The 23387-nt window shown below is 50.5% G+C and overlaps 1 protein-coding gene across 1 annotated transcript in view; it reads left to right on the top strand.

Annotated features, from left to right (window-relative positions):
* Nucleotides 1–20552, top strand: part of RGS9 (regulator of G protein signaling 9) — a gene marked incomplete at both ends in the record, with an annotated part of 26839 nt that extends 6287 nt beyond the window's left edge. The window contains 15 exons of the mRNA XM_084273653.1: nucleotides 1932–1982; nucleotides 2653–2759; nucleotides 3470–3521; nucleotides 4425–4483; nucleotides 5397–5473; nucleotides 7045–7126; nucleotides 7499–7570; nucleotides 13249–13278; nucleotides 13898–13959; nucleotides 16234–16347; nucleotides 17190–17305; nucleotides 17763–17850; nucleotides 18335–18473; nucleotides 19462–19547; nucleotides 20381–20552. Coding sequence (XP_084129779.1) covers nucleotides 1932–1982; nucleotides 2653–2759; nucleotides 3470–3521; nucleotides 4425–4483; nucleotides 5397–5473; nucleotides 7045–7126; nucleotides 7499–7570; nucleotides 13249–13278; nucleotides 13898–13959; nucleotides 16234–16347; nucleotides 17190–17305; nucleotides 17763–17850; nucleotides 18335–18473; nucleotides 19462–19547; nucleotides 20381–20552 — 1307 coding nt within the window. The remainder of the gene's footprint in view (nucleotides 1–1931; nucleotides 1983–2652; nucleotides 2760–3469; nucleotides 3522–4424; nucleotides 4484–5396; nucleotides 5474–7044; nucleotides 7127–7498; nucleotides 7571–13248; nucleotides 13279–13897; nucleotides 13960–16233; nucleotides 16348–17189; nucleotides 17306–17762; nucleotides 17851–18334; nucleotides 18474–19461; nucleotides 19548–20380) is intronic.
* Nucleotides 20553–23387: the final 2835 nt, after the last annotated feature.

The following is a 23387-nucleotide window of genomic DNA, read 5'->3' as shown; positions in this document are numbered from 1 at the left end:
CTGTGCTGTGTCACGTACGGCCTCTGTGCCTGCCAGCTCCTTTCATGGGCACTATCTGTACCCCCTGCCAGGGATTCTCTGCTATCAATATTCACACAGACTCTACCAAAGTTTCCTCCTCCTGCACTTGGAAATTCAGAGCAAAACCTCCCACTGCAACCGGTGAACTTGCTTCGGGCGACTCAGGAGAAAGCTTAGCCAAACAGATTAAATTTCCCCTCCTGTATTTGCAAAGCCCTGCAGGGCCCCTGTATTGTTTGCCCCTTGATTTTATTTCTTTAATGAGGAAGCAGAGGCTCGGAGATAAAGTCAGGTGCCCTCAGGTGCCGTAAGCAAATGGGTAAGGAGAACTTGGATGACATCTGAAGCTTGTTCTCAGCAGCAACCATGTCCTGGCTTACATAGCTGACATGCAGCTGGGTTTGGCAGAGGCCTTGCATCTCCTGAGGGCCTGGCCTCACCTCCCCTATCTGGTAGTGAATAGTTAGAGCAGCTCTGCAGGGAAGTTTCCCCATACTGGAGATGACGTGCCACCCAGACTAAGTGTGGGGGGAACGAGTACCTCTGATGTCTGACCCATGTACAGTGCCACTTCCTAAAAGTCTGGGGAGGGAAGATGCCAGCTGGTGCTCATCCTCTTTGCGTGCTGTCTGCTTTGTTCTGGTTCCTTAACCACAACTGCTACGAGTTCCCCTCTTGCATAAGGCATGAATTCTAAGTCAGCTTCTAATCAGCCTGCGGGCCCCAGGCTCCTCACATCACAGCCATTGCTCCCTGAACGATGGCATTTCCAGTGCTGTGCGGATTGGATTGGATTCTGGGTGTTGTGAAAGAGGCTGATTCACGTCCCGTGAGGGAGTGGGGAAGGTGATTGAGCAGTGGGTACAGATCCACTGGTGAGGGCTTTGCTTTTCATGTGTGGGAAGTGAACCAGTTAAAACCAGTGTTGGTAAAACAGCTCACAACAGAAAAGGCAAATAAACCTCTGTGTTAAACACACACCTTCGGGGGGGGGAAACGCTTAGAGAGAGCTGTCTAGAAATGAGTGATGAGATAATCCTTTAATTTCATCTATTTCAGGAAGCAGGGGTAGGATAAGAGCTCTGAGCCCCTATTAGAAAGTTAAGTCATCACGGCAATGTCAAGAAAGGTCAGCACCTCAATCTGCAATCCCAGGGGACGTGTGGAAGAAAAGACCAAGAGCTGATCAGGGAATGAGTGTGTTCAGGAGGAGGTTTGTGAAGTTTGCCACCAGAATGCAAAACGCTTTCTGCCTGAGGCTTCTGCTGGTTGTGGGTATGGCTGGCCACACCACACCAGAAGATCTGGGAGAGTTGAAGTGTTTGTGAATGTAGAAATCTTGTTTCCCTCTGCTGTGTCCTCTTACCACAGCTTGGATCTCAGGCTGGGACTTCCCTTCTGCACTGAATGTTGCGTCTCTTAGAGGACTCGAGAGGACCCATCACTGGTCTTGTACTAAAACTGAGGCAGGACTGTGGTCTGTGAACCTGGAGACACGTTGCAGTGAATCTTATGAGACAAGATGGTGCAAAACAAGGGTCACTTCACCTTCCCTGGGCATGGAAGCTCTTGCATCGCTTAAGTCCTTTCTAAGCCGATTCTGAGGATTTAAGTGTTGCTTCTGCACCCTCAGCGCTCTGCGGACCTGAGGCCGCTGCCTGCCTTGGGCTCCCTCTCCCAGATGCTGATGCTCACTTGACTGGGAGAAACCCTGAATGGCAGCACAGCCCATGCGATTTATCTGGCTTCCCTTGTGTGGTGCCCTTTGCAAGCACGTTTGCAAGAAGGGGTCTGTGCTTTTGGTGGGCTCCAGAGCACAGCAAGGGGTGAGGACTGGAGAGTCCTTGTTTTGGCCAGGGGATTTTGGCACGCTCTCAGTTTCAGCACCTGACGTTGTCTTTGCTTTACAGGTAATGATATATTGCAGTGGATTCTCCAGCGCTTGCAGATCACTCAGGAAGGTGGGTAGGAGTGCACACACTGAGGGGTTTTCAGTTTTGAGCTGTAAAACTTTAAGGTCTCCATAGACAAAACCTTTCAGATGAATTCTTCTCTTTTGAGTAGCAACTTGCCTTTAAATTCCAGTGCTGTGTTTCTGTGCAATCAAAACACCTGCCTTTGTGTCCAGTGCTGGGCTCCCTGGTATAGAAAAGCCAGGGATCTCCTGGAGAGAGTCCAGAGGAGGCTACGGAGATGATTAAAGGCCTGGAGCATCTCTCCTCCAAGGAAAGGCTGAGTGAACTGGGGCTGTTCAGCCTTGAGGAAAAACACTGAGAGGGGATCTGATTAATATTTATCAATATCTGAAGGGTGGGACACACGGGGAAATGGCCAGGCTCTTCTCAGTGTCTGTGGGGACACGACAATGGGTGATGGCCTCAAGTTGGAGCACAGGGAGTTCCACACCAATATGGGGAAGAACTTCTTCCCAGTGAGGGTGAGGGAGCCCTGGGACAGGCTGCCCAGAGTGGTGTGGAGTCTCCTTCTCTGGAGATATTCCAGCCCTGTCTGGATGCTGACCTGTGTGACCTGTCCTAGGGACCCTGCTTTTGCAGGGGGTTGGACTCGATGATCTCTCAAGGCCCCTTCCCACCCCTACAATTCTGTGATGCTGTGATTCTGTGTTTTCAGAGGCACTACACCTGGGAGACCTGTTTGTCAAATACGGGTACATCTACCCTCTTCAGGAGCCAAAGAATCTCACCCTGAGGACAGATGGCAGCCTGTACAGGTTTCAAGTGAGTTGCCCCTTGTTTTAAAAAATAATAAACCATGGAGAGGAGGTTCAGCACGAGCTGAGAAACCAGGCAGTCTGCAGGAGCTGTAGTCATGAGGCCAAGCTGCGTGGCTGTGGTAGTTGTTTGGTGTGCTGGAGGAAGGGATCCAGAGAAGCCTCAGGCTAGTTCCCCCAGTTCTGTGCATCAGATGACAGTTTACAGGGAACCTGTGATACTTCCTTAACTAAATTAGCATATTTGATAAACACAGAATAGCCACGCTTTCTTCCCAATGTGTGCTCCCTTCCAGGCTTCATGTAGCAAATGGAATTGCTGGTGGAAAATGGGGTGGTCTGGGGATACTGGATAGCACGGTGCTAACAGGATGTTTCCCCTGTGGTGGGAGATTGGGGTACCCTTGTTGGCACTTCGAATGAGGACTCTGGTTCCCCCCTCGGTGCCAAACTGGGCTCCAGCATCTCAGTCTGAATGCACAGGCCACAGTGAGAGGTTGGCTGTGGTATCCCACTGCAGAGCAGCGGTGAATTTGGCATTGGCAGCCTGCTCCCCTCGAGCCTCCCACACCGCTGCGTGAGCTGAGACATGGATAAGGAGCAGGGGCTCTGAGTGTGGCCAAGGCTTCCTCTCCCTGTGGCACAGGTGATGCTGCACGCCTTTTGGTGTGTATTGAAGGCTGCTGTGCACTAAGGAAAGGCTTCTTTTTCCTGCAGACCCCCTACTTCTGGCCGGTGCAGAGCTGGCCTGCTGATGACACGGACTACGGTAAGGGAGAGCGTTGTATGTGTTTTTGGGGTGTAGCACAAGCCCCTGTGTTTGTGTGCACAGTCCCATGCCCTGTCTGTCACCTTACATCCCACTTCTCTTGTATCTTGCTGGGATACGTAAGACTGGAACAGGGCTGAAATGCCCTGCTGGGTAGGGAGACTTTAAATACCACGTTAGATTTCCCTGAGTAGGTATTCCCCAGCGTATTCCTGGATCTGAGCCCAAGGCTGTCGTACTGTAGATCTGGATCCAGCCCTGCATTCAGAGATACTGCTATAAATGTAGGGTGGTCCCTTCCCACCCTTCCTGTGAGTCTGTAAGGCCTGATGGCTCTTTTGATAGCAATTTTTTGTTATCTTGATGATGGTTTTTATTACAGGGCTGGTCCTAAAACTGGGGCTGATGAGCTTGGGTTGTTCCTGTGGGCTGTGCATTTTGCAGACTGATTTGTTTATACCAAGATTGTCCTCTGTGGCTTTTATCTGCCTCATGCTGTAGATCTTCTGGAGATATAAAATAGTCCATTTCAGATAGGAATGTTTTTAATAGAAGTTGGAACAAAACATTGGCCTGTGTTTGGCCAACACAAAATTGGAGGTCAAGCTCTGAAGAACCTCAACGCATTAAAGATTTGGTCCAGTGTCCTTTGACCTGTGAAACCCTGGCTGAATTTCCACAGGAGTGACTGCTGTCAGGAGCCACACACATCCTGTTCTGGGTGGCAGCTCCCAAGTTAATTTTTTTTCTCCCCCATGAGTTTTTATGAGCTTGGAGCTCGTGCCCAGGAAGATTCATAACAGACAGAGATTCCTGTGTTTGTCAGGCAGGTTAAAATTTTAATTATTCTTGGATTTGTTGGTCTAAGTACAACTGGCTGTTTATTTCCTTCTCCCTCAACAGCAATTTACCTGGCAAAGAAAAACATTAAGAGGAAAGGGATTTTAGAAGAATACGAAAAGGTAAGGAGGTGTTGTACTTGGGGCCTGCAGTACAAGAAAGATGTAGAACTGTTGGAGGGGGTTCAGAGGAGGCCACAAAGATGATCAGAGGGCTGGAGCAGCTCCCCTATGAAGAGAGGCTGAGGGAGCTGGGCTTGTTCAGCCTGGAGAAGAGAAGGCTGTGGGGCAACCTCATTGCAGCCTTCCAGTCCCTGAAGGGAGCAGAGAAACAGAAGGGGAGTTGGCTTTTTAAAAGAGTAGACAATGGCAGGACAAGGAGGAATGGATTGAAGCTAAAGAAGGGGAGGTTTAAATTAGATATTAGGGAGAAGTTCTTTACAGAGAGAGTGATGAGAGGCTGGAATGGGCTGCGCAGAGAGGGGGTGAATGCCCCATCCTTGGAGGTGTTCAAGGCCAGGTTGGATGGGGCTATGGGCAACCTTGTGTAGATCCAGGACTGGAGGTTGGTGGTCCTGCCTGTAGCAGGGGGCTTGGAACTCTATGATCCCTGGGGTGCCTTCCAACCCAGACCAGTCTGTGATTCTATGATTCTTGGTCATTGCAAGCCTCTCATTTGCTCCTTTAGCCTTCTGTCCCTAATGATTGGAGCGTGGGAAAAACCCCCTCTCTGGTCACAGGAGGTGTTGTTACTTCAGCTGTGTCAAAAGCCAAAATTTTGCAAGTGAAAAAGTGGCCAGTACAGGGGAAAAAAGCTCTGTAAGTCAATGATAATTTTAGCAGGGGTAATTGCTTTCCTTACAGTGGTATTTTCATGCTGTTGCAATCCATGTAATTATGTTCAGAGCGATCCGGATTTCTTGGTGTGGTTGCCAGTCTGGCCTGGCTGAGCTGGGGAGGGAGAAGGGGAACCCTGGCACGGGAGCACCTCATCCAGAATTTTCACACTTAACTGCTTTTGTATTTTTTATTCCAGGAACATTACAACATGCTCAATCAGAAAATAAACTACAAGTGGGACTTTGTTATCATGCAGGCCAAAGAGCAGTATAAGTGAGTTGATTTGTGTTCCCTTATTTGCATCGCTGGGGAGGGTGTGAAGAGACAGAGCTTTACAGACTTTGTACACAGTTAAATTCCAGCTTAAAACATAAGCTGCAGCTTTGAAATAACTTGCAAGTGCCCCTCAGGATTGTGAAATAAACCCACTGTTCCTATCAGCCAGGGGTTTCTCTGTTTAGTCAGGAAACGTGGGTCACTTCTGGCTTTGAGTGAGGGATGTCAGCTGTTCCCAAGTGACCGGGTGCCCCTTGCAAAGCTTCGCCCACTGCATGTGTGATTCTCTCGCTGCCTGACCTTTGTCTCCCAAAGGTGTGGAGTCAGTGGGGTTTGAGAGTGAGAGTCTGGCTGCCTTTCCTGCCTCTTGGCAAGCAGCTTTTGCCCGTGGATAAGCACACAAGGGGAGGTTTGGGTTCTGCCCCTCCCCGAAGAAGCAGCTGGGCTCTGATGCTGCAGCGTGCCAGCAGCCCTCAGCATGACAGCTTCTTTTAGCACAGGCTCATCCATGAGCATCTGTGGATCGGGCCACTAGACTCATTGATTTTACAAGATGAATCCTTCAAATTCCAAGGAAAGTTCAGGAACATGAGATGGGATTACCTTTTTAGGAGATAGGATCTTTCCTGCTTCAGTGGATTCCTTCCACCTTTCTACCTCCCGGCGCAGCAGGCGCTGCCTCCTCTGTCTTCGCTGGGAGGGTGGCCAAGCTGTCAGAATACAGCTCATCAGATAACTGTCTCATTAAACACCAGACTGTTGTTCTTGTAAATTGAGGTCAGACACGGTCTAAGAGATGCCAAATGCAGTTTTAATGTTAGATACCGAGACTGTGTCTGAACTAGTGGATTAAACACGTCTGAGGCTGTTTGATGATGATACTGGGGCAGACTGGTGCAGAACAGCCCACATCCACCCTGTGAACCGCAGCAGGGTGGCCACATGCAAACAGCCTTTTGGGAACGCTCCTTTGCTCATGCTAAGTCCCAAATTGTGCCTAGGACTTGTCTGGGAAAGAATTATTTGGTCCAAGCCCAAACCATGTTGGTGCTTCTTCTATTTAATATTAGAGGTGATTTGGGTTTAAATGCCTGGGAACACTGCTTGGTACCGTTTCCAGAACACTTTTTTTGTGAGAAATCTCCCCCTTTACTGTGAGACAGGGATGAGATGTGTTGGGGATGTATCTCTCTGCATGTCAGCCTGGGGACATTGGAGATGGATAAACATGAGGCAGCAGGATTGACCGCAAGTAGCGGGTTGTTAGCATAAAACTCCACCAAAGGGCTGGCTGTCTGATCAAAAGAGGATGTGTCTGCTCCCAGCTGAGCTCAGGAAGGTGGTGATTTCTCAAAAGCTACGGTCATGTGTGGCCATGTGAACAGCATGATCTGCAGTCCAGAATTAGCTGGGGTAAGATGTGGTCAGGAGGCTGCGTCAGAGAAGCATGCAGTCTGCCTGCGACTTGGAGGTCTGGGGTGTGCCCCTCTTTGTCATCCCCCTAGTTTTAAGAGAGAAACATTCATTCATTTCCCTGGTAGAGTTAAGTCCTGTTCTTGGCTTTGCAGGGCAGGAAAGGAGCGGAAGAAGGCGGACAGGTACGCCCTGGACTGCCAGGAGAGAGCCTACTGGCTTGTGAACCGAACTCCTGTGAGTACAGGGTGTTGGTGTGGGGCTTTATTGCCTTGGTGGTACCCTCTCTGCAGCCCCCAGGACAACTCCCCCATGCTCAGGGCACAGCCATGGGCATGGCCGTGGGGCTGCATACCCTGTCTTCTTCTTGAGGAAGGGGCCAGCCCCGAGTCCCCACATTTCTCCTTGGTTGCTCTCACAGGTGTGAGGGAAGGAGGGAGGTCTGTCCAGCTGTGCTCAGAGGGGAGTGCTCCCAGGTTTGGGGAGTGGGGAGCTGCTGGCTGTGAGGCCCTGGTGGGGGGGGTTGGGGGGGCTCCTCGTGCTTTGTGTGAACCACAGGCTTGAGAAGAAGCAAGTTACAAATCTATCCCTGCTTCTCGCTCGTAACAGCCCGGCATGCCAGACGTCCTGGAGTACGGAATAGACCGCGTAACGGATCCCAATGAAAATAAGGTAAACCAGGTGAGACAGGTTTGCTTTTCCCACCTGTGGAATTTGTTTGGGAGGACACAGATGACGTCCCTGGGACTGTGGGGTTTTGGGCACCACAGGCTGAGCGAGTCAGCTGGGTTGTGACAGCCAAGCAGGCCAGAAGTTAAAGCTGTCTCATTGTCCAGGGGGTGGGGCCCTCAAAATAGGCTTTGGCAGCATCTTCTGGCTTGAAAATACTTTGTCAGCTTTCTTGCCACACCATTTAGTGTGAGTGTTTAGCTACAGGACATGTTTTCTCTGCTGGCAAAGCTGAATTAAGGAATCCTCCACCTACAGATGCTCGTTGCTGCCTTTTTGTTAGTGGTGAAAGGTCTGGGTGGGTGTTGTGGGGTGTGAAGAGTCCAAGGAAAGACCCAGGTTTAAAATAAAATGATAGGATACTACCAAGAGGGTAATGTGTGGAAGGAGAAGGAGAAGCTGATGTGGTGGATAGGAGATAGAAAATATTGCCTAAAATTACACGTTGTATAGCTAGACTGTAAAGGAACTGAATTGGTGAACTGAGACTGTGGAGGCTGAAACTGGGTGGGACTGGCCCAGAGTCCACAATGAGACACATGCAGTCAGTGGATGAGGAGCTAGAGCTGCTCTGCTCTTACTCCATCAGTCCTTTTAAGCGATCCTGTCTTGGTGCACTTAGTGGTGTTCATTTGGAAGTGAAAGGCAAAGTGTCTCTCAGCAATTAAATGCAAATGCTGCAGTCACACTCACTGTAATCCCACAACAAGTCATTTTTGTAACAGCCTTTAAACATCTCACCAGCCAGAGGCAGGATAATTGCTTTGGCCAAGTGTGTTCTGTTGCTATAGAGACTGAAAATGAGCAAAATGTAGGGCTGAGTTTTTTATAGGGTGGTTTTTGTTGTTTTGTTTTGCTTTTAAGAGAAAAGGAGTGGAGGAAAGGGAGAGGGATGGAAAAGAGGAGGAAGCCAACTTCTCGCCCACAGTTTTACAGCTGACATGGAAGGAGATTGTAGGTTTGCAAACCGTCTGAAAGCCCGTAGCCATCTGCCAGCTGCCTGGTAGCAGCGAGGAAGGGAGCTGAGGGGTGTTTGGTTCCCACCCTGGGCATAGAGTGGTGGTCAGCAGAGACTCCAGGGAGGGCCTGAGCCGAAGAATGCCAGCTTGGTGTGACCTCACTGCCTCTCTCCTGTAAGCTGGTCTCTGGAGGCTGAGTGAAGAGGCAGTACTCTTCTTGCTCCCCTTTTTGCTTTTGGAAGAATGATTGATGGGGCACTGGGCAGCCAAAAGCCCTCATAGGGCCACCTTTGGACTAGCAGCTTTTTCAATTTCTGCCTGTGGTGAGCAGAAGGGATGGCCTGAGTGCTGGCTGAGCTGGACCATGATTTCTTGGCCATATTTTACCCCTGCTGAAGGCTGTGTGGGTTTTTTCTGAGGGCCCAGGCTCTGCCTCTGGCATAGGTGGAACGATGAGAGCTGAAAATGAGCATCTGAACCCAGTGCCTGTTCATTTGATTCCTGTCTCTGTTCCTGTTCAGTCTCTTCCCTTTGCTGGCCAATTAGTTTTCTTTTATCTTGACAGCTGAGAAAGAGAAAATATTCCCACTGATAATTAATTTCTGACATCAGAATGACTTCTTTGAAGCTGACACTGGTGTGAACATCTCTCACTTGCCTCAGACCCCTTGGTGGGCTTTTCCCTCCGGAACTGATAGAGTCCTCTGGGGACAAACAGGTGCTCAGCCAAACATCGCTCCCTTGAAAGGGACTTTCCTTACTGACCCCTGAGCATCCCTCGGGGTTATAATGAGTTAGGAGTTGTAGCTGGGCAGGAGGGATGAGGCAGAAGTAGCCATCCATTGAACAGCTAATTAGGGGATGCTTTAGCCTTTTGTTACCCGGGTCTCTGGCTCAGGATGGAGCTTCACGGCTCAGAGAGTTACCAGGCAACTGCCAGAGCTGCTGCCTGCCCGCAGGTCCACACTGGGCTCTGGCCTTGTCTGTAACCAGAGAGGCTTTCTGAAAGGTGCTTTAGCTTAGCCAAAAAAATCACTGCACTAGATTCGGGGACTGCTGGATGAAGTGCTCTGGCTTGTTGTGCGCAGCAGAACAGCCACACATCACGGTGGTCGTTGCTGGCCTGTCACTTCAGGCTGTCTCAGTCTGGCTGCCCGATAAATGCTTAACGACGTAAATAATGGGGGCAGCAGCAGATCAATAAGGTAGAGGAAAACCGGCAATTGGAACAAAACCTGGCATCTGGATGGCTACAGGGCTGGTTCCAGCAGCACCGTGGAGATGATCTCACACCAGACCCTGAAATCTGGCCCCGGGCAGTGGTGTGGGTGTGCATGCCGGGGTGCTGCTGGCCATCACAGTGCCACAGAGGCAGTGCCCACAGGTTTTTTGCTGCATGGGGAGGCCAAGCTGTGCTGGGACTCCCCCATCCTCATTGGTGGGTGCTCTGTGCAGGATGCCCGTTGCTCACCTGCATCCACGGACAGAGCAGGTGTGAATCCAGTGCCCTGGTCTGAAGTGAGCGCTGTGCTTGTTCTTCGTGCCAAGCTCCATCTGGGCAAACTCATACACAAGCTGTCAGCCACGGCCTCTGTAAACACTGCATGGTGGCCAGGCAGGCAAACACAGAGCGGCCACTATCTCCACAGTGTGGTCAGGGAGACCCACACTGAGAGCAGAGGAGATCGTGTGAATTGTTAGCTGGAAATTAGCAGACGTCCCAGCTCTTGTAGGAGCTTCAGCTGGGTGGCTCAGCTCCAGCCACAGGGCTCCTGAGCAGGTCCTGGCTGGCTCCCAGCTGAGTTTTGCAGCGTGGGGAGCATTCAGTGGATGGCAGGGGGGTGCAGTGGGGCCATGCAGGGTGTCCCAAGTGCTGCTGCTGTGTGTCTCAGGGAGGAGGGTGTTTAACAGCACACAGCACTCGCCCAAGACAGGCTGAGGTCTTTTGCTAATTGCCCTTCTGATTTGAAGCCTGCAGGGCTGGGGAGTTTATCCGTGGTAATTGTGATAAGTCACTCATTAAGGGCATTGCAAAATTAATCTCATTATAAAAAAATACTCTTTTGTTCCAAATATTATTTCCTTCCAAAGGAGAGAGGGTGAGTGGCTGGTACAGGGCACTTTGGCATCACTGCTGTTGGTAGTAGGGGGTAAGGATAGGGAGGGTGGTTGATAGGACATGGAGGGTTTTCAGGGTCCCTTGTACCAGCTGGAAGCTGCTCAGGGATGGGAGCACTGTGGAAAGAACAGGAATGAAGTGATGTGCAGCTTTGGGGTAAAATAGCTCAGATCCTTCCCAGTCACTGTGGGTTTGAGAAGGGGAAAGGTCTGAGCACAGCCAGCAGCTGCAGCCCTTGATGGGGTGTTCAGTGCTGGGCTCCTCTGACTCTGCTCCAGCTCAGTGTGTGCTCAACTCTTCTCATGCCACAGCCCCCTTTTCTGTGTGAGCCTTGGCAAATGCCCTGCCCACCCTGGGGCACCCTGCCAAAGCCCCCGGGGTTTTCCTGGGATCAGCTGTCCAAAGGGCCAACCCACACACTTGGGCTGTGGCAGGAGGGGATCCTCGGTGTAGGATGCACTTAAAAAAAACCCCAGTCTTCCCATGTTTACAGACATGGCATTAGCTTTGATTTTTACTCACCCACATATAATTTCTCTGTTGCAATGGCATTTTAATTCATGCCTTTCTTGCTCTATATAACATTTAACTTACTGCGTTCTCCTCCTCTTTCCCACCAGCTGTTTGTCTCGTGTGTGTGTGGTGTGCTGCCTGCCTCTAAGAGCCCTGTAGAAGATAACACAACTTTCCTACCACGTGAGCTGCCTTCGAGCCATTTTGCTGGCACCCACCTCTCCTCACCCCGCTGCACCAGGCCTGTCTGAGGCAAAACACAGGAAGAAACGAGGGGCCTCTAAAAACCATCAAATGATTTTAACATGTGGATTTTCCTGAAGTACATGCCCAAGCCACACTCAAGTGCCATCAAATGGAGCAGTTCAGCTGGCACTTGTAAATCTGATGGGGCTTGGTTTTCATCTCGGGTTCCCCAAGGAGATGAACTCCTGTGGGGCAGGAAATAGCTGGTCTGAAACAGAAACCAAGTTCTCTAAAGAGCACACTTCTAGGACAGCAGGCACAGAGAGTTTCTCTGAGCAAGCAGGCGATTGGTTTCCTTCCCCGTTGCCTCCCGTTTCTGCAGTCTGTCTGAAACAACCATGACACTGTAGAAATGGGGGGGAGAAGTGGTGTCTGCCTGGAAGCTGGCCTGGGATTGGAGGTGCAGCTAAAAGTAGAGAAAGGTGAAAAGCTGTTCTTCCACCCCTGTGTCCTCCATCACTTACATAAGATGTCCCAGGAGCCCTGGAATCAGCAAGGGATGCTGTGCAACTGCAACCAGTTGTCTAAGAGCTTTTTTCCTCCCCTTGACATGTCAGCCCTTAACCCCTGGCACATAGTTCCATGCGTGGAGCCAGCAAAGCATCACTGCTGGTGCAGCTACTGTTTGCTTTCCTGTTTGTCCCTGCTGAGGTTATGTGCCCTGCAGTCATGCAGAGCTGGACATGGCATTTCCAGCAGAAAATGCTTCCTGCCCTCACCATGCTCCAGTCAGGTTTTCTGTTAGTTCTGGCCCCTCAGATGGGCTGGCTTCGTAGTAGTGCAGTCCAGGTTGGCTGATCTGCTGCATATGTGGCTCTTGCTGCTGAAACGGTGAGCTTCCCTCTCTGAAACAGCTGAGCTTCAGAAAAATAGGTGTATTTTTTTCTCCCTCAGCAGGACCAGCTAAAAGGCAAAAGCAGATCTACACCCCTGTCCCCTCAACGACACAGCCCTGGGAGAGCATCCTGCCTTGCCCAAAACAGGGACAGGTTCTTTGGGGAGAAGCAGAGTACTAGATGCTTCCTCCCTTGTCACTCACAAGCTGCCCTTCCCCATGGCACCCTGCAGACCCTTGTCAGCCACAGGATTGGCTCCATGGGATACTTCTGGGCTGCAGACCACTGGCCTGGCTTCCATCAGCTAAAACGGGAGACACAGAACTGAAACCCCACGTGAGCCTTTGAAGGCTTGCTGGGAGCATCCCTGACTTAGCATGTCTTTCCCTCTCCTTCCTCAAGTCTCCTTCACACAGAGTAACTGTGCTTCAAAGGAAGCTGGGTGAATAAACACCCTGCAGTTAATTTCTTGCCTTCAATTGCTTGCTCATTTGTGGATGACATGTAACATAGTCTGAGTTATTCAAATCACAACGTAAGCACCCTTTGCACAGCAGATACTGCTGCTGAGGCTTTTAATTGTGGTGTTTATATTTTGCAATGTGTTGGTTCCTGTCTCCTTTAGCTAATATTGAATGATCTAATCTGTGTCTCGTAAACGAATCTATTTTAGCTCCATTAGAATAACCCCTTAATTGAAGGCGTGCAGGCAGCCTGTGATGGAAGAAGCAATGCTGAACAGTAAATACAGCTAATGGCACGATTTACGGTGTGTGGATGCTCTTAGCTTTGATGGTACCCTGATTAGCTGAGCTGCTGTGTTTGATTTTAATTGTAATGAGAATTAATTGAAGAGCACTGCACAGCAGCAGCCCTGCAACGGTGTCTTCACCTCTCAAAAGAGGCAAGTGAAAGCACCCATCCCAATGTAGTGATTTTTGTTTCTTTATTTTACAGAAAAAAACCATGGACGTTTATAGGAGAGAGGTGAGTGGTCCTCTCCTCACTTGGAGGTGTTTCTCCTGTCTGTACTGGCTTACATTGGTGTTGCACAGGGGCTTAGAGCCCCTTTGCAGGGGGTGAGCTGTTTTAAAAATACCAGGGTTTGGCTGGCAGAGTCTCTGCCCCATGGAGCTCCTGGTCAGTGTGCTTTCAGGACATACCCTGCCTCCTGCTGCTGGCAGCCAGCAGCTCTCCTGGTGACAGGAAGGCTCGAGCAAGGGCAGACACCAGGGCTAAAATCCAATAGATCAAATTTAGTGGTGGGGAAACCATAGGAGATCCATCCAGTGGCGCCAGCGTGGAGACAGACGAGGATCAATGATAATTACATGTTAAATCATCCAGAGCGTTTGTAGGTGCCTGGAACAGTGGCTATTACCCAATTTTTATATAGCATGGGGGGTGTTTTTAATTACTTGCTCTTCTAGTGTTTGCAATAAGCTCAGTGAAAAGAGACATTTTATTAAGACAGTTTTGAGACTGTCTGCTGCCCTTCTGTAGTTAGCATCACTGCCTGGGAAAGGGTGTGTTTGAGGCTCAGATAGATGTGGGTCTTGTCTTTGCATCTCCTTGCTCCTAACCACCATTGTCTGATCCCTCTCAGATCATGTATTATCAGCAAGCTATCATGAAGTCCAGAGTGAAATCTTCTGTCTCTCTTGGAGGGTAAGTCCTGATTTCCTTCTGTCCACACATTAATTAGTTCTCAGCGCTCATCTCCTGATGAGATGATTAAGCTATCTGCTCTGGCAGCTGGTGACTCAGGCAGGGGAATAGATGTGGTGGCCACACACAGTGTTGTTTGTGCTGTCTGGGCTCTGTGCTGCCTTGGCCAGGAGGCATGAGGCAGAGGACAGGTCAGAGTCACGATAAAGAGTCTCCCTTGGAGCTCAGGGGAGCTTTCAATGAACACAGAGCAACACCAATGTCTCGGTGAGACTCCTGAAATGAAGAGGTATTTGGGCTGCTCAGCACTGGATGGTGGCACCTGGGGACTGGCACAGCTCTGCAGTCTGGAAAAGCAGCTGCATGGGGGCTGCCTGGCAAGGATGTGTCAGTGTGTCCGTCCTGTACGGGATGGGTAAGCACCAGAGATGAACTGACTCTCCTGTGCCCCAGCCTGCTGCACTGGATTCAGCCCCAGTGAGTGTTCTTACTGGTGTGGTGATGCTCACCAGAAGGCAGTGGAGCTGGGAAGTCTCTGGCTATTCTGTATTATGAAGCAGCACGTGCCTCTCTGGGAACATCCAAGTGATTAATTAGTAATTCCTCTTCTCGGTGGAACATTTCCTGATCAGTCTCTTGATGAAGCCAGTTAAGTGCAAAGCTCCCAGTCCTAGCATTAGCCATGAGTGTGCTTGCCACAGACATTTCTTACCTGGGCTTTTACGAGCTGGCCAGTTGCCCAGGGGTGCAGTCTGTGCTACTGTCTGTTGTGTGTAGCCATCACTACCCAGAATCTCATTCAATCTGAGATAAAGAAGGTGCTCAGGCCTGTTCTCTGGGAGAAGACAGTCATGGACAATGAAATGGGAGGAAGAGTCTGGGAAGCGGGGCTGTCTTCTGAGAACCACAGCTTGCAAGGCACCAACACTTCTGCTGACTTCATCTGTCACCAACTCCCACATCACTTAAAATTCTTCTACCTCAATTTTCCAAGCTGAGAACTGGAGCTGGGGACACCTGACTACTTTCCAGGAGTTTTGTGGTGCTTAACTGTTTGGTAATGGAGCTTTTCACACATTAGTCCTAGTCTTCTGATGGCTAATGCCTATCATGGAGACCAAAAAATCCTTTGGAAAATGGAATCTCCATCTGAGCTGCAGGATTGGGTCCTAATCAAATTCTTATTGATGAGGATAAAAGCAGCAACTAAATAGTGTGCAGGCATCAGAGCATTGCATCGATTTGGGAGGAGCTGCAAAGTACTGACCATTAAAAGGACACAGCGGTGTTACCTGAGTTGACAGGTCAGGTTTAGGTTTGTAGCTTGATTAGAATATATGGATTGGAGGGAGTTCGGCAGGTGCTGGATGTCTTGGCAGGTCCAGTGAGAAGACAGGATGGAGCCCTTCTGTGCCAAACCTGTGGGATGCAGTGTGCAGTAGCCTTGTCTAACTGCAGGGCCCGTGCCAAGGGGGCTGCTAGCAGTGGGGCTGCGGGCAGCATGCGCCCAGCTGTGAGCACAGGAAAGCAGCTTGGCCTGGGGGGATTTTAAACACAGAAACCAGATGATTTTCTACAAGAATGAAGAAGGGAGGAGAATGCTGAAATTGGTTGTAATCACAAGTCTGGCCAACTTAGGTGGTAGGAGAGGTGTTTGTCTGAATCCTGCAAAGATGTGTTTGCTTTGTGCCAAGCCCCCGGAGCCATGTGCAGGGGAAGGAGCTGGGCGGTAGGTGAGCAGAGGAAAGGAGAAGCCGGGATGTGCCCTCCACACTGCCTCACCTCTCCTGGAGCTCCCCAGGGTCTCTCACACCCCCTGTGAACGCTGTGGAGAACCCACCCTGAGTGAATACAGCACTTGCTTTCCTCTTCTCTGGCATTTTCCATCTCTTACATGTGGCACAAAGCGGTACAGGATCAGGCCTTTCCCAATCAGCTGGAGAAGGAGACAGGAGCTGTTTGAGGGCTTAGTCCTGCTTCCTTGAAGCAAAAGGAGGTGATGGAAGAGAGTCTCATCAGTTCAAGTGCTGGGAGACACACAATCACTGCTTTGACAAATCAGGAGATGACTGTTCGGGAAATGGAAAAGATTAACTGGGCTAATGAATCAATTTTTCTAGTAAGGCAGTAGGTTCCAGATCCCTGTGCTGATAGGGCTACGCCTCTGAACGTGTCTGCAGCCCATGCAGCCATCTGGTTGGTTGTGATGGGTTGTGATGGGGCTGGCTGCAGCTCTGCCTGTTCGTGTTTTGATGCTGTTGTGTTTGCTCGCAGGCTTGTGAAGTACTCGGAGCAGTTCCTCTCCAATGATCCTATCTTGTCTGGATGTCTTCCCAGCAACCCCTGGATAACAGATGACCCTGAATTCTGGGATCTTAATGCAAAACTGTATGTGTTTGTGTTCTTTTGCCAGCTTGTGGTTTACATTGACCTTTATGCTGGTAGAATCAGAAAAGGGAACCACTGATTTCATCATGATAACCGGTGTCTGATGATGAGCAGGGAAGTGTTCCCTTTCTGGCACAGCTTGGCCGTGGTAAAGAAGCTGTCTCTGGGGCATACTCCCTGCTGAACTTTCAGCATTATCTTCCTCCAGTGGAGCTTTCCTTAACGTTACACGAGTTCTCAGCCAGCAATGGGAGTATGTGTTCAGCCCTGCCAAGAAGGTCTAATCCTGCCCTTGGATGAGCGAAGTCTGCTCTTACTCCCATGGGAATGGAATGTGGCTGGTCATGCTCAGGAATAGCACTTGGTTTAGTGTTAACCTGACTGAATTGGGTGCTGCCAATGGTGTGGCAAGTCAGAGCTCAGCTGCCGGCTCTTGGCCTTTGTGCAGACCTCGGGCTGCTGTTTTAGGAGAGGGTTTGGGTTGGAGGTCTCCCTTAGTTTTCCCTTCTGATAACATTTGCTAATTACACAGTGGCATCTCTGGCCTTGAGGCATACAGCATATTGCTGGTTCTCACTGGAGCCCAGCAATCCCGTTAGAGCGATAATGTCCCATTAGGCAGCCCCAAAGGATACTTCCACAGGGTGCTTTCATGAGAAGCAAAGCTTCCCATAGAACAGGGCTGCATCAAACCTCCAACAAAGCTGCTGGGCCAGCGTTGTGAGAGCAGTGTAAGTCCAAGAGAAATCCTCACCTCGCTGTGCAGAGAGCTGTTTAATTGCAGTTTGCTCAGCAGCCTGACTTCAGGAGCTCGTTACAGTGTTTGTTTCCAACCCCTGCAGAGTGGAAATCCCCACCAGAATGCGTGTGGAGCGATGGGCCTTCAACTTCAGTGAGCTGATACGAGACCCCAAAGGCCGGCAGAACTTCCAGCTCTTCCTGAAGAAGGAGTTTAGCGGTGGGTCTGCCAGGCCTCTCTTTGCCCCACACAGCAGGACAGAGCTGGGCTGGAAATCTGACTCTTTGCAGATTTTTTTGTGTCTGCCAAGCCCGGGCAATGACAAAGTCACCGAGTTAAGGAAGTAGAAGTGACTTTGGAGGTGGTGGCTGTGCAGCCAGCGTGTGCAATACCATCTAGTGGCACAGGACACAAAATACAGCCCAGGGCACTCCCTGTGCAGGGGATGGCTCCCAGGAGAGCTGGGCCTGGCTGGGTTCACAGGCTTTTCCAGGTGTCCTTTGTCCCAGAGCAGGGGAAAGCTCTTCTCCTTCAGTCCCGAGGGCTTTTCATGGTGGCTGTAAGAATTGGGGAGACTGAATTGGGGCCGATGACTATTGAGTCAGATTCGGTTTGGTAGTTAATAAAGGGGATTGCACTTTCCTTGCTCTCTGCTGACTGAGTCCCTGTCACGCAGGAGAGAATCTGAGTTTCTGGGAAGCCTGTGAAGATCTCAAGTATGGAGACCAGTCCAAGGTTAAAGAAAAAGCAGAAGAAATCTACACGTGAGTGTGAAGATTTTACATTCTTAAACTCTTTGCACACAAGTCCCATCACCACCTTCCACACGTTGTCATTCTTCAGGTGATTAATCTGAAAGCTCCCTTCATTAAGCAGTCATCGAGTGTGGCTGTCCTATGTCCCCAGGTTGGAAAGGAGCTTCTGAAGCTGAAAGCTTTTCCTCTCTGTTCCCCAGTATTACATTTAGGGCTGAGCATGCTATTTAAATCAAGGTGTGGAACAGCAAAGATCTTGGGACTGCCTGGAGGAGAGACCCTTCTTCCTTCCAGTGGGCTCACATTTGGTTTATACAGGGTGCTGGCAGTGCAGGAGGAAGTGGCTGCCTGTTGTACTGCTGGAGAGGAGACTGCCCAAAATCAGGACAGCAAATTGTAGTGTGCATCTGAAGGGACTTCTCCTTTCACCTGTAGACAGAGGAATCTCCAGGAATGCCCAGCTGTTAATGGCACCATTGATTCCTCCTTGCAGGCTCTTCCTGGCTCCAGGAGCAAGGCGCTGGATTAACATTGATGGCACAACAATGGGCATCACAGTCAAAGGCCTCAAGCACCCTCATCGTTATGTTTTAGATGCTGCTCAGACCCATATTTACATGCTGATGAAAAAGGTGTGTTGTTTGTTTCCAAAGCCTTAGGGGGGTTCCAGTTCTCCACTTCCAAGTGGCTTTGGTTTGAAAATCCCTCAGATTTGCTGATTTAAGGAGCACTGGTTCAGGCCTTTGTATTTTGCTGCTGCTTCTTCCCTCTAAGGCAACCTGTCCCCAGGGTGGTGGGGGGCAAGTGGGCATTCCCACTTGGGCATTAGGAAGTAGGATTCCCAGCAGACACCTGCCCCCTTTGTTCAAAGCTTGAACAAAACTTCACCCCATTAGTACCCCTTTGTGTGCCACATCCAGTGTCCCCACAGAGCAAAGGGTGTATCCAGTTGGGCAGTGGCACTGGGTGGAAAAGGCAGTAGTGATTTTGATGTAACTGCATGAGTTTTGTACCAAGAGCATAGCCAGATGTGGCCCATCTCAAGCTCTACAAGGTTTTTTCACACCCTTTTAAGGTGAAGGACACCCTTTTTTAGTCTGGCTGTTGCAGCAGACTGGTGGCTGATGTCCACATGCAGTATGTCACGGCTTTTGTTAGACCACAGAGAACCTCTGAGTCCACCTCAGGAGTGACACCAAATACCCTTTAGAAGGAAGGAGCAGGGTGGGCCAGAGTGGCAGCTGATGCTGAGAGCAGCAGAACAACACGGGCGGTTTCACCAGTGGCTGAAAATTCTGGCTCCTGAAATGTGAGGGCTTCACCCTGAAGTGACCATGAGACACCATTGGCCCAGGCTAAGCTCAGATCAAGACCTTTTGGTGTGGATCTTACCTGGGAAGCTTCACTGTGAGATGGGAAACCCTGGGAATTTTACACCCAGATGAAAGGCTATCGGTTTAACTAGCTACATTTGCCTGCAAGATGCAAAGTCCCTTGAGCTGCTGGGGGAGATTATCTAGTTCCCAGCCTCTCTGGCTCCTTAGCAGCTGTATTTGGTGGTGATTTTAATAAGGGTGTTTGCAGCCCATAACTACCAGTTTCTCTCTTTTCTCCTACTAGGACTCCTATGGCCGCTATTTAAAGTCTCCAATATACAAGGAAATGCTGGCCAAGGCTGTTGTACCACAAGAGACTGTCAAAAAAAGGCAAGTGAAACTGGATGTAATTGTGGGGTTTGTTTTTCTTCTTGTAGCAAGGGTAGAAAACCCCTGAGTTGCAGCAAAATGACTGTGATTTAGATGTTCCTGTAATTAAATAAATTTTTTTCACTAGGAGGATGCCTTGTTTTGAGGCTGACTGTGCTGTGAGCCCTCTGGAAGTGGCTTGTATGCAGTCAGAATTGGCTGCCTTGTCTGTTGGGCCTGTTCAGAAAGGGTTTGATTGTTGAATTAATCACAGTCCTTTTCCTGGAAGGAGAGGACACTGGGTACAGGGCACAGGAAGACTCCTGCCCAGAGGCGATGCAGAGTCACAGCAGGATGGCCCACGGGTTCTGGTCTGCCCTGCCTGCAGAGCCAAGTGAAGGGAGCAAACAGCATCTCACCAGTGAGGGTGATGGGCAGGCTTGGGGGGGCTTTTTCCAGACCAAGGTGACGGTTGCACAGCAAATCTCAGCTGTTTGAACAGCAGTTGCTTCTTAAAGCTGAGCGTGTGAGGTCAGCGCCAGACTGGGTGGTGTGCTGCTTTCTCTGTTCCTCTTCCACTCCTCAACCTAGCCAGCAAGAAAGAGGAATCATGGACTTTCCACGCTGTTGTGACCAGGAACAGGACTGGCTCGATGCTTTTAGCAGTTCTGTAGCTGGTGTGTGGCACTGAGTTACCAGGTCCTGCCTTAAACCATCTCATCCGCATCCACGCTTCCTTGTTGTGGTGTGGGTGACAGTGGCATGTCCACTCTGAGGCTCAGCAGACAGCAATAAGCTTTGGGTGCCCTTCTACCTCAGTCACACCCTGCTTCTCTCTGCCTCTCCCTACACAGCTCTGCTTTCACCTTTGGACGCCGTCACCTCCGCTCCAGCCCCAGCCCCGTCATCGTGAGGCAGCAGGAGGAAGAGGCCAAAGCCAAAGAAGCTGCCACGACCGTGGACATCACGCAGGTCATGAGCAAGCTGGATCGCAGGAGCCAGCTCAAGAAGGAACCTCCCAAGTAGGCTCTGAGCCCCGCAGGGCGAGCGCAGGGAAAAGACAAGGCGAGGCTGGTGTTGAGCTTCGGTTCCCCTTCCTGAAGGTGTCAGTGCTGCTTTAGGTTTCCCAGGCCGGCTCTGCCAGCAGCCTGATTCCTGCGTGTGCCCGTGGTTCTTGGAGCAGCAGATGCCACTTGCCAGGCGTGTCCTGCGTGGGAGTGCTGCCGGGGCCAGGCTGCTGGCTGCGCCGGATGCGGTACCTCGGAGGGGGGATGCCTCCTGCCTGCTCCCACCAGAGGTCGAGCAGCCTGGCTGCCTCTCCCTGCCTCCTGCTCCTCCTGGAGCTGGGATGGGATGGGTCAGAGCAAAGCTCTGCCATCCCAATCCTTTGGGTTCAAATCAATCTTCATCAGGGTGGAGATGGATGACCCCACTGGGAGCGGGATGAGGCAGCCCCCCTCGGACTGCATCCACGCTGGTGTCCGTCTTTTCAGGGGGTGTTCACCCTCCCAGGGGCTGCACCCTGGGCACCCCTGAGAAGAGTGCACCCCTTGCTTCAAGTACCCTGCACCTCCTAGCCAGCGCAAAGGAGCCGCAAGCAGAACAGCAGGGTAGAGTGAGAGGTTGGTAGGATAAGCATTTCTGAAGGTTGAGTTGACCCTTTGGATCTCAGTGACACTCCCAGTTCCCCCCTGGTACGTTGGAGATGATCAGGGGCAAGCTCTGCTCTCCCTGTGACTCCCCTGTGCCACGAATGAGATGTGCAGGCGTAGCAGGAGCCTGCAGGAGGGCTTGAGAGATGCAGTCCTGGCTCTGTGCTGCTTCTATCAAACCCTTCCTGCCTCTTGTCTGGTCTTTTTCCTGCTCTTCTATTTTCTTTTGTTAAAAACCTAATAGGAGGTAGTTCCACTTGTCACTGGCGTGTAGCCCAGAGGCAAGGAAGAACCAGGGCAGAGGTGTTAAGAGCTGATTTAAACTTTAAGTAGTGGGGTGGGGTTTTTTGTGTTTGTGTTTTTCCCCATTTGCTCTGTTTCTTTTGCTCTGTAGAATGAGGCAACCTAAAATACCACATTAGTGCTAAAGAGCTCAGGAAGACTTCAGGCTCTGCTGGGAAACCCAGTGTGTCTGGACCAAGGCAACGATTACCAGAAGCAGGAGGATTCCTGCAAGGCCTGGTAATGGGAATTGGGAAGGGGGCGGGGGCAGAAAAGCTTCCTTGTTTGTTAGAATTTAGGGGAAGCTGAGGGACTGGGTAGGAAGCACTGAGATCCGGGAAGCTTCTCCACTCCAGTTCGTATTGTTCCTCTGGTTTTACTACTGGTATGATTTTATAGGGAATGCTGAAAGCTGGGTGTGAGCCCTCAGGTACTGGGGTGCAGGCAGACCCCTCCCTCCTCCCCCCACGAACAGTCAGGCGATAGCTGTGTCCTGAACACCTTTGAACAGCGATTCCTGCCCTCCCCTGTGTGTTGTCAGGGGCAGGATCAGGCCTCTGGGGTCTGATCTGGGAGTGCTGCAGAACAAATCTCCTTGGCTTTGTGGCTCAGAGGGGTTAACAGAGGTCGTGAAAAGCTCCCTAAGGGTGATAAACCCTCTCAGGGGAATTGAAACCAAGTTGTGTGAGTCTTTTTGCTCTGATGCCAAGGTCTGCTTGCTAAGTCTCTGCTCTTATTCCCAGTGGGAGCAACGGCAAATTCCACAATGTCACAAGGGGGAGCAGGCTCAGTCCGTAAGTTTTTCTATTCTGCTTAAAACCACGGGGTTTTTTTAAGTGAGGTTCTAAGCACCATCCACCTACCCTGACATAAGAGCACTGAAGGACACTCAAGAACTTGAGAGGGATGGTCCAAAGCTGCTTGGATGTGATGAGCTCTACGGTCTCTTCAGGGCGTGTATAACATGGAGCACTGAGCATGCTGGGGTTGCTGGTGTGTAGTATAACATGGGGAAGATCAAGTCAGGGTATAAATAATATATAACAAACCTGGGTGTTTCAGTCAGCCCCTCTGACTTGACTTCTGTCCTGTCTGCAGCTTTGCTTTCTATGTTCTCTCTGTCCTTCTCTCGCTCTGATTCTTTCCATCATCTCAGCTTTGCATCATTGTCCCCCTGCCACGGGTCAGTGCCATGTGCTCTGGAGTCACCGTGCTTGTGAAGCACCATCCCACACATGCAGCAGAAGCTGGCCCTGTTCTGCTTACAGGCTGAACAAGCCAGCATGACCCAGTGTCCTGCTCCTCGGCCCCTCGCTGCTCAGCCCCAAGAAGAGGAAGATCTCCTGGTACAAAGTGTGACCATGGTACAAACTGAACTTCTCTTTGTGCCAGCCAAGAAATTGTTTGTTTCCACTGGAAATCAGAGCAATATGTTGTTTCATTTCTTGGCCATCACTTCTGTGCATTCATCTGTCTAATAAAAATAAATATAGGAAATTAAAAAAGAGCTGAGTTCATCCTTCTCTGTCGTGTTCATCCTTCACCGTGTCATCTCTCTGCCGTGCGTGTGTTCAGTTTCTGTGTGTGCCTCTGCTCCTGGCACTTCTCTTGGGACACTTAGGCTTCATTTGATTTCTGCTGGGAGTTTTTGGGAAATGGGGGTGACTGGGCATGCAGCATGTCCTCCACTGATGAATCTGTACTCTAGCTTGTTCTGAGAGCTGAATTAGCTGAGCTGGAGATGTCACAGCCCCAGCTGGGGACGCTGGGGGCCTTCAGCAAAGATGTGGCTTCCTGTAGTATCAGTCACTGGGGTTTGGAGCTCAATGTCCTGTTTCTTGGCCACCAGGGTGCTGTGGGTGTGACGTGGTTACTCCACTCACAACCAAGATCACATTTGTGGTATGGAATGAGACAAGCGGGTGTC

Source organism: Gallinula chloropus (assembly GCF_964237585.1).
Source record: "Gallinula chloropus genome assembly, chromosome: 20".
Classification (NCBI taxonomy): domain Eukaryota; kingdom Metazoa; phylum Chordata; class Aves; order Gruiformes; family Rallidae; genus Gallinula; species Gallinula chloropus.
The sequence above is the reverse complement of the archived record's forward strand: the minus strand, read 5'-3'. Positions and strand labels throughout refer to the sequence as shown.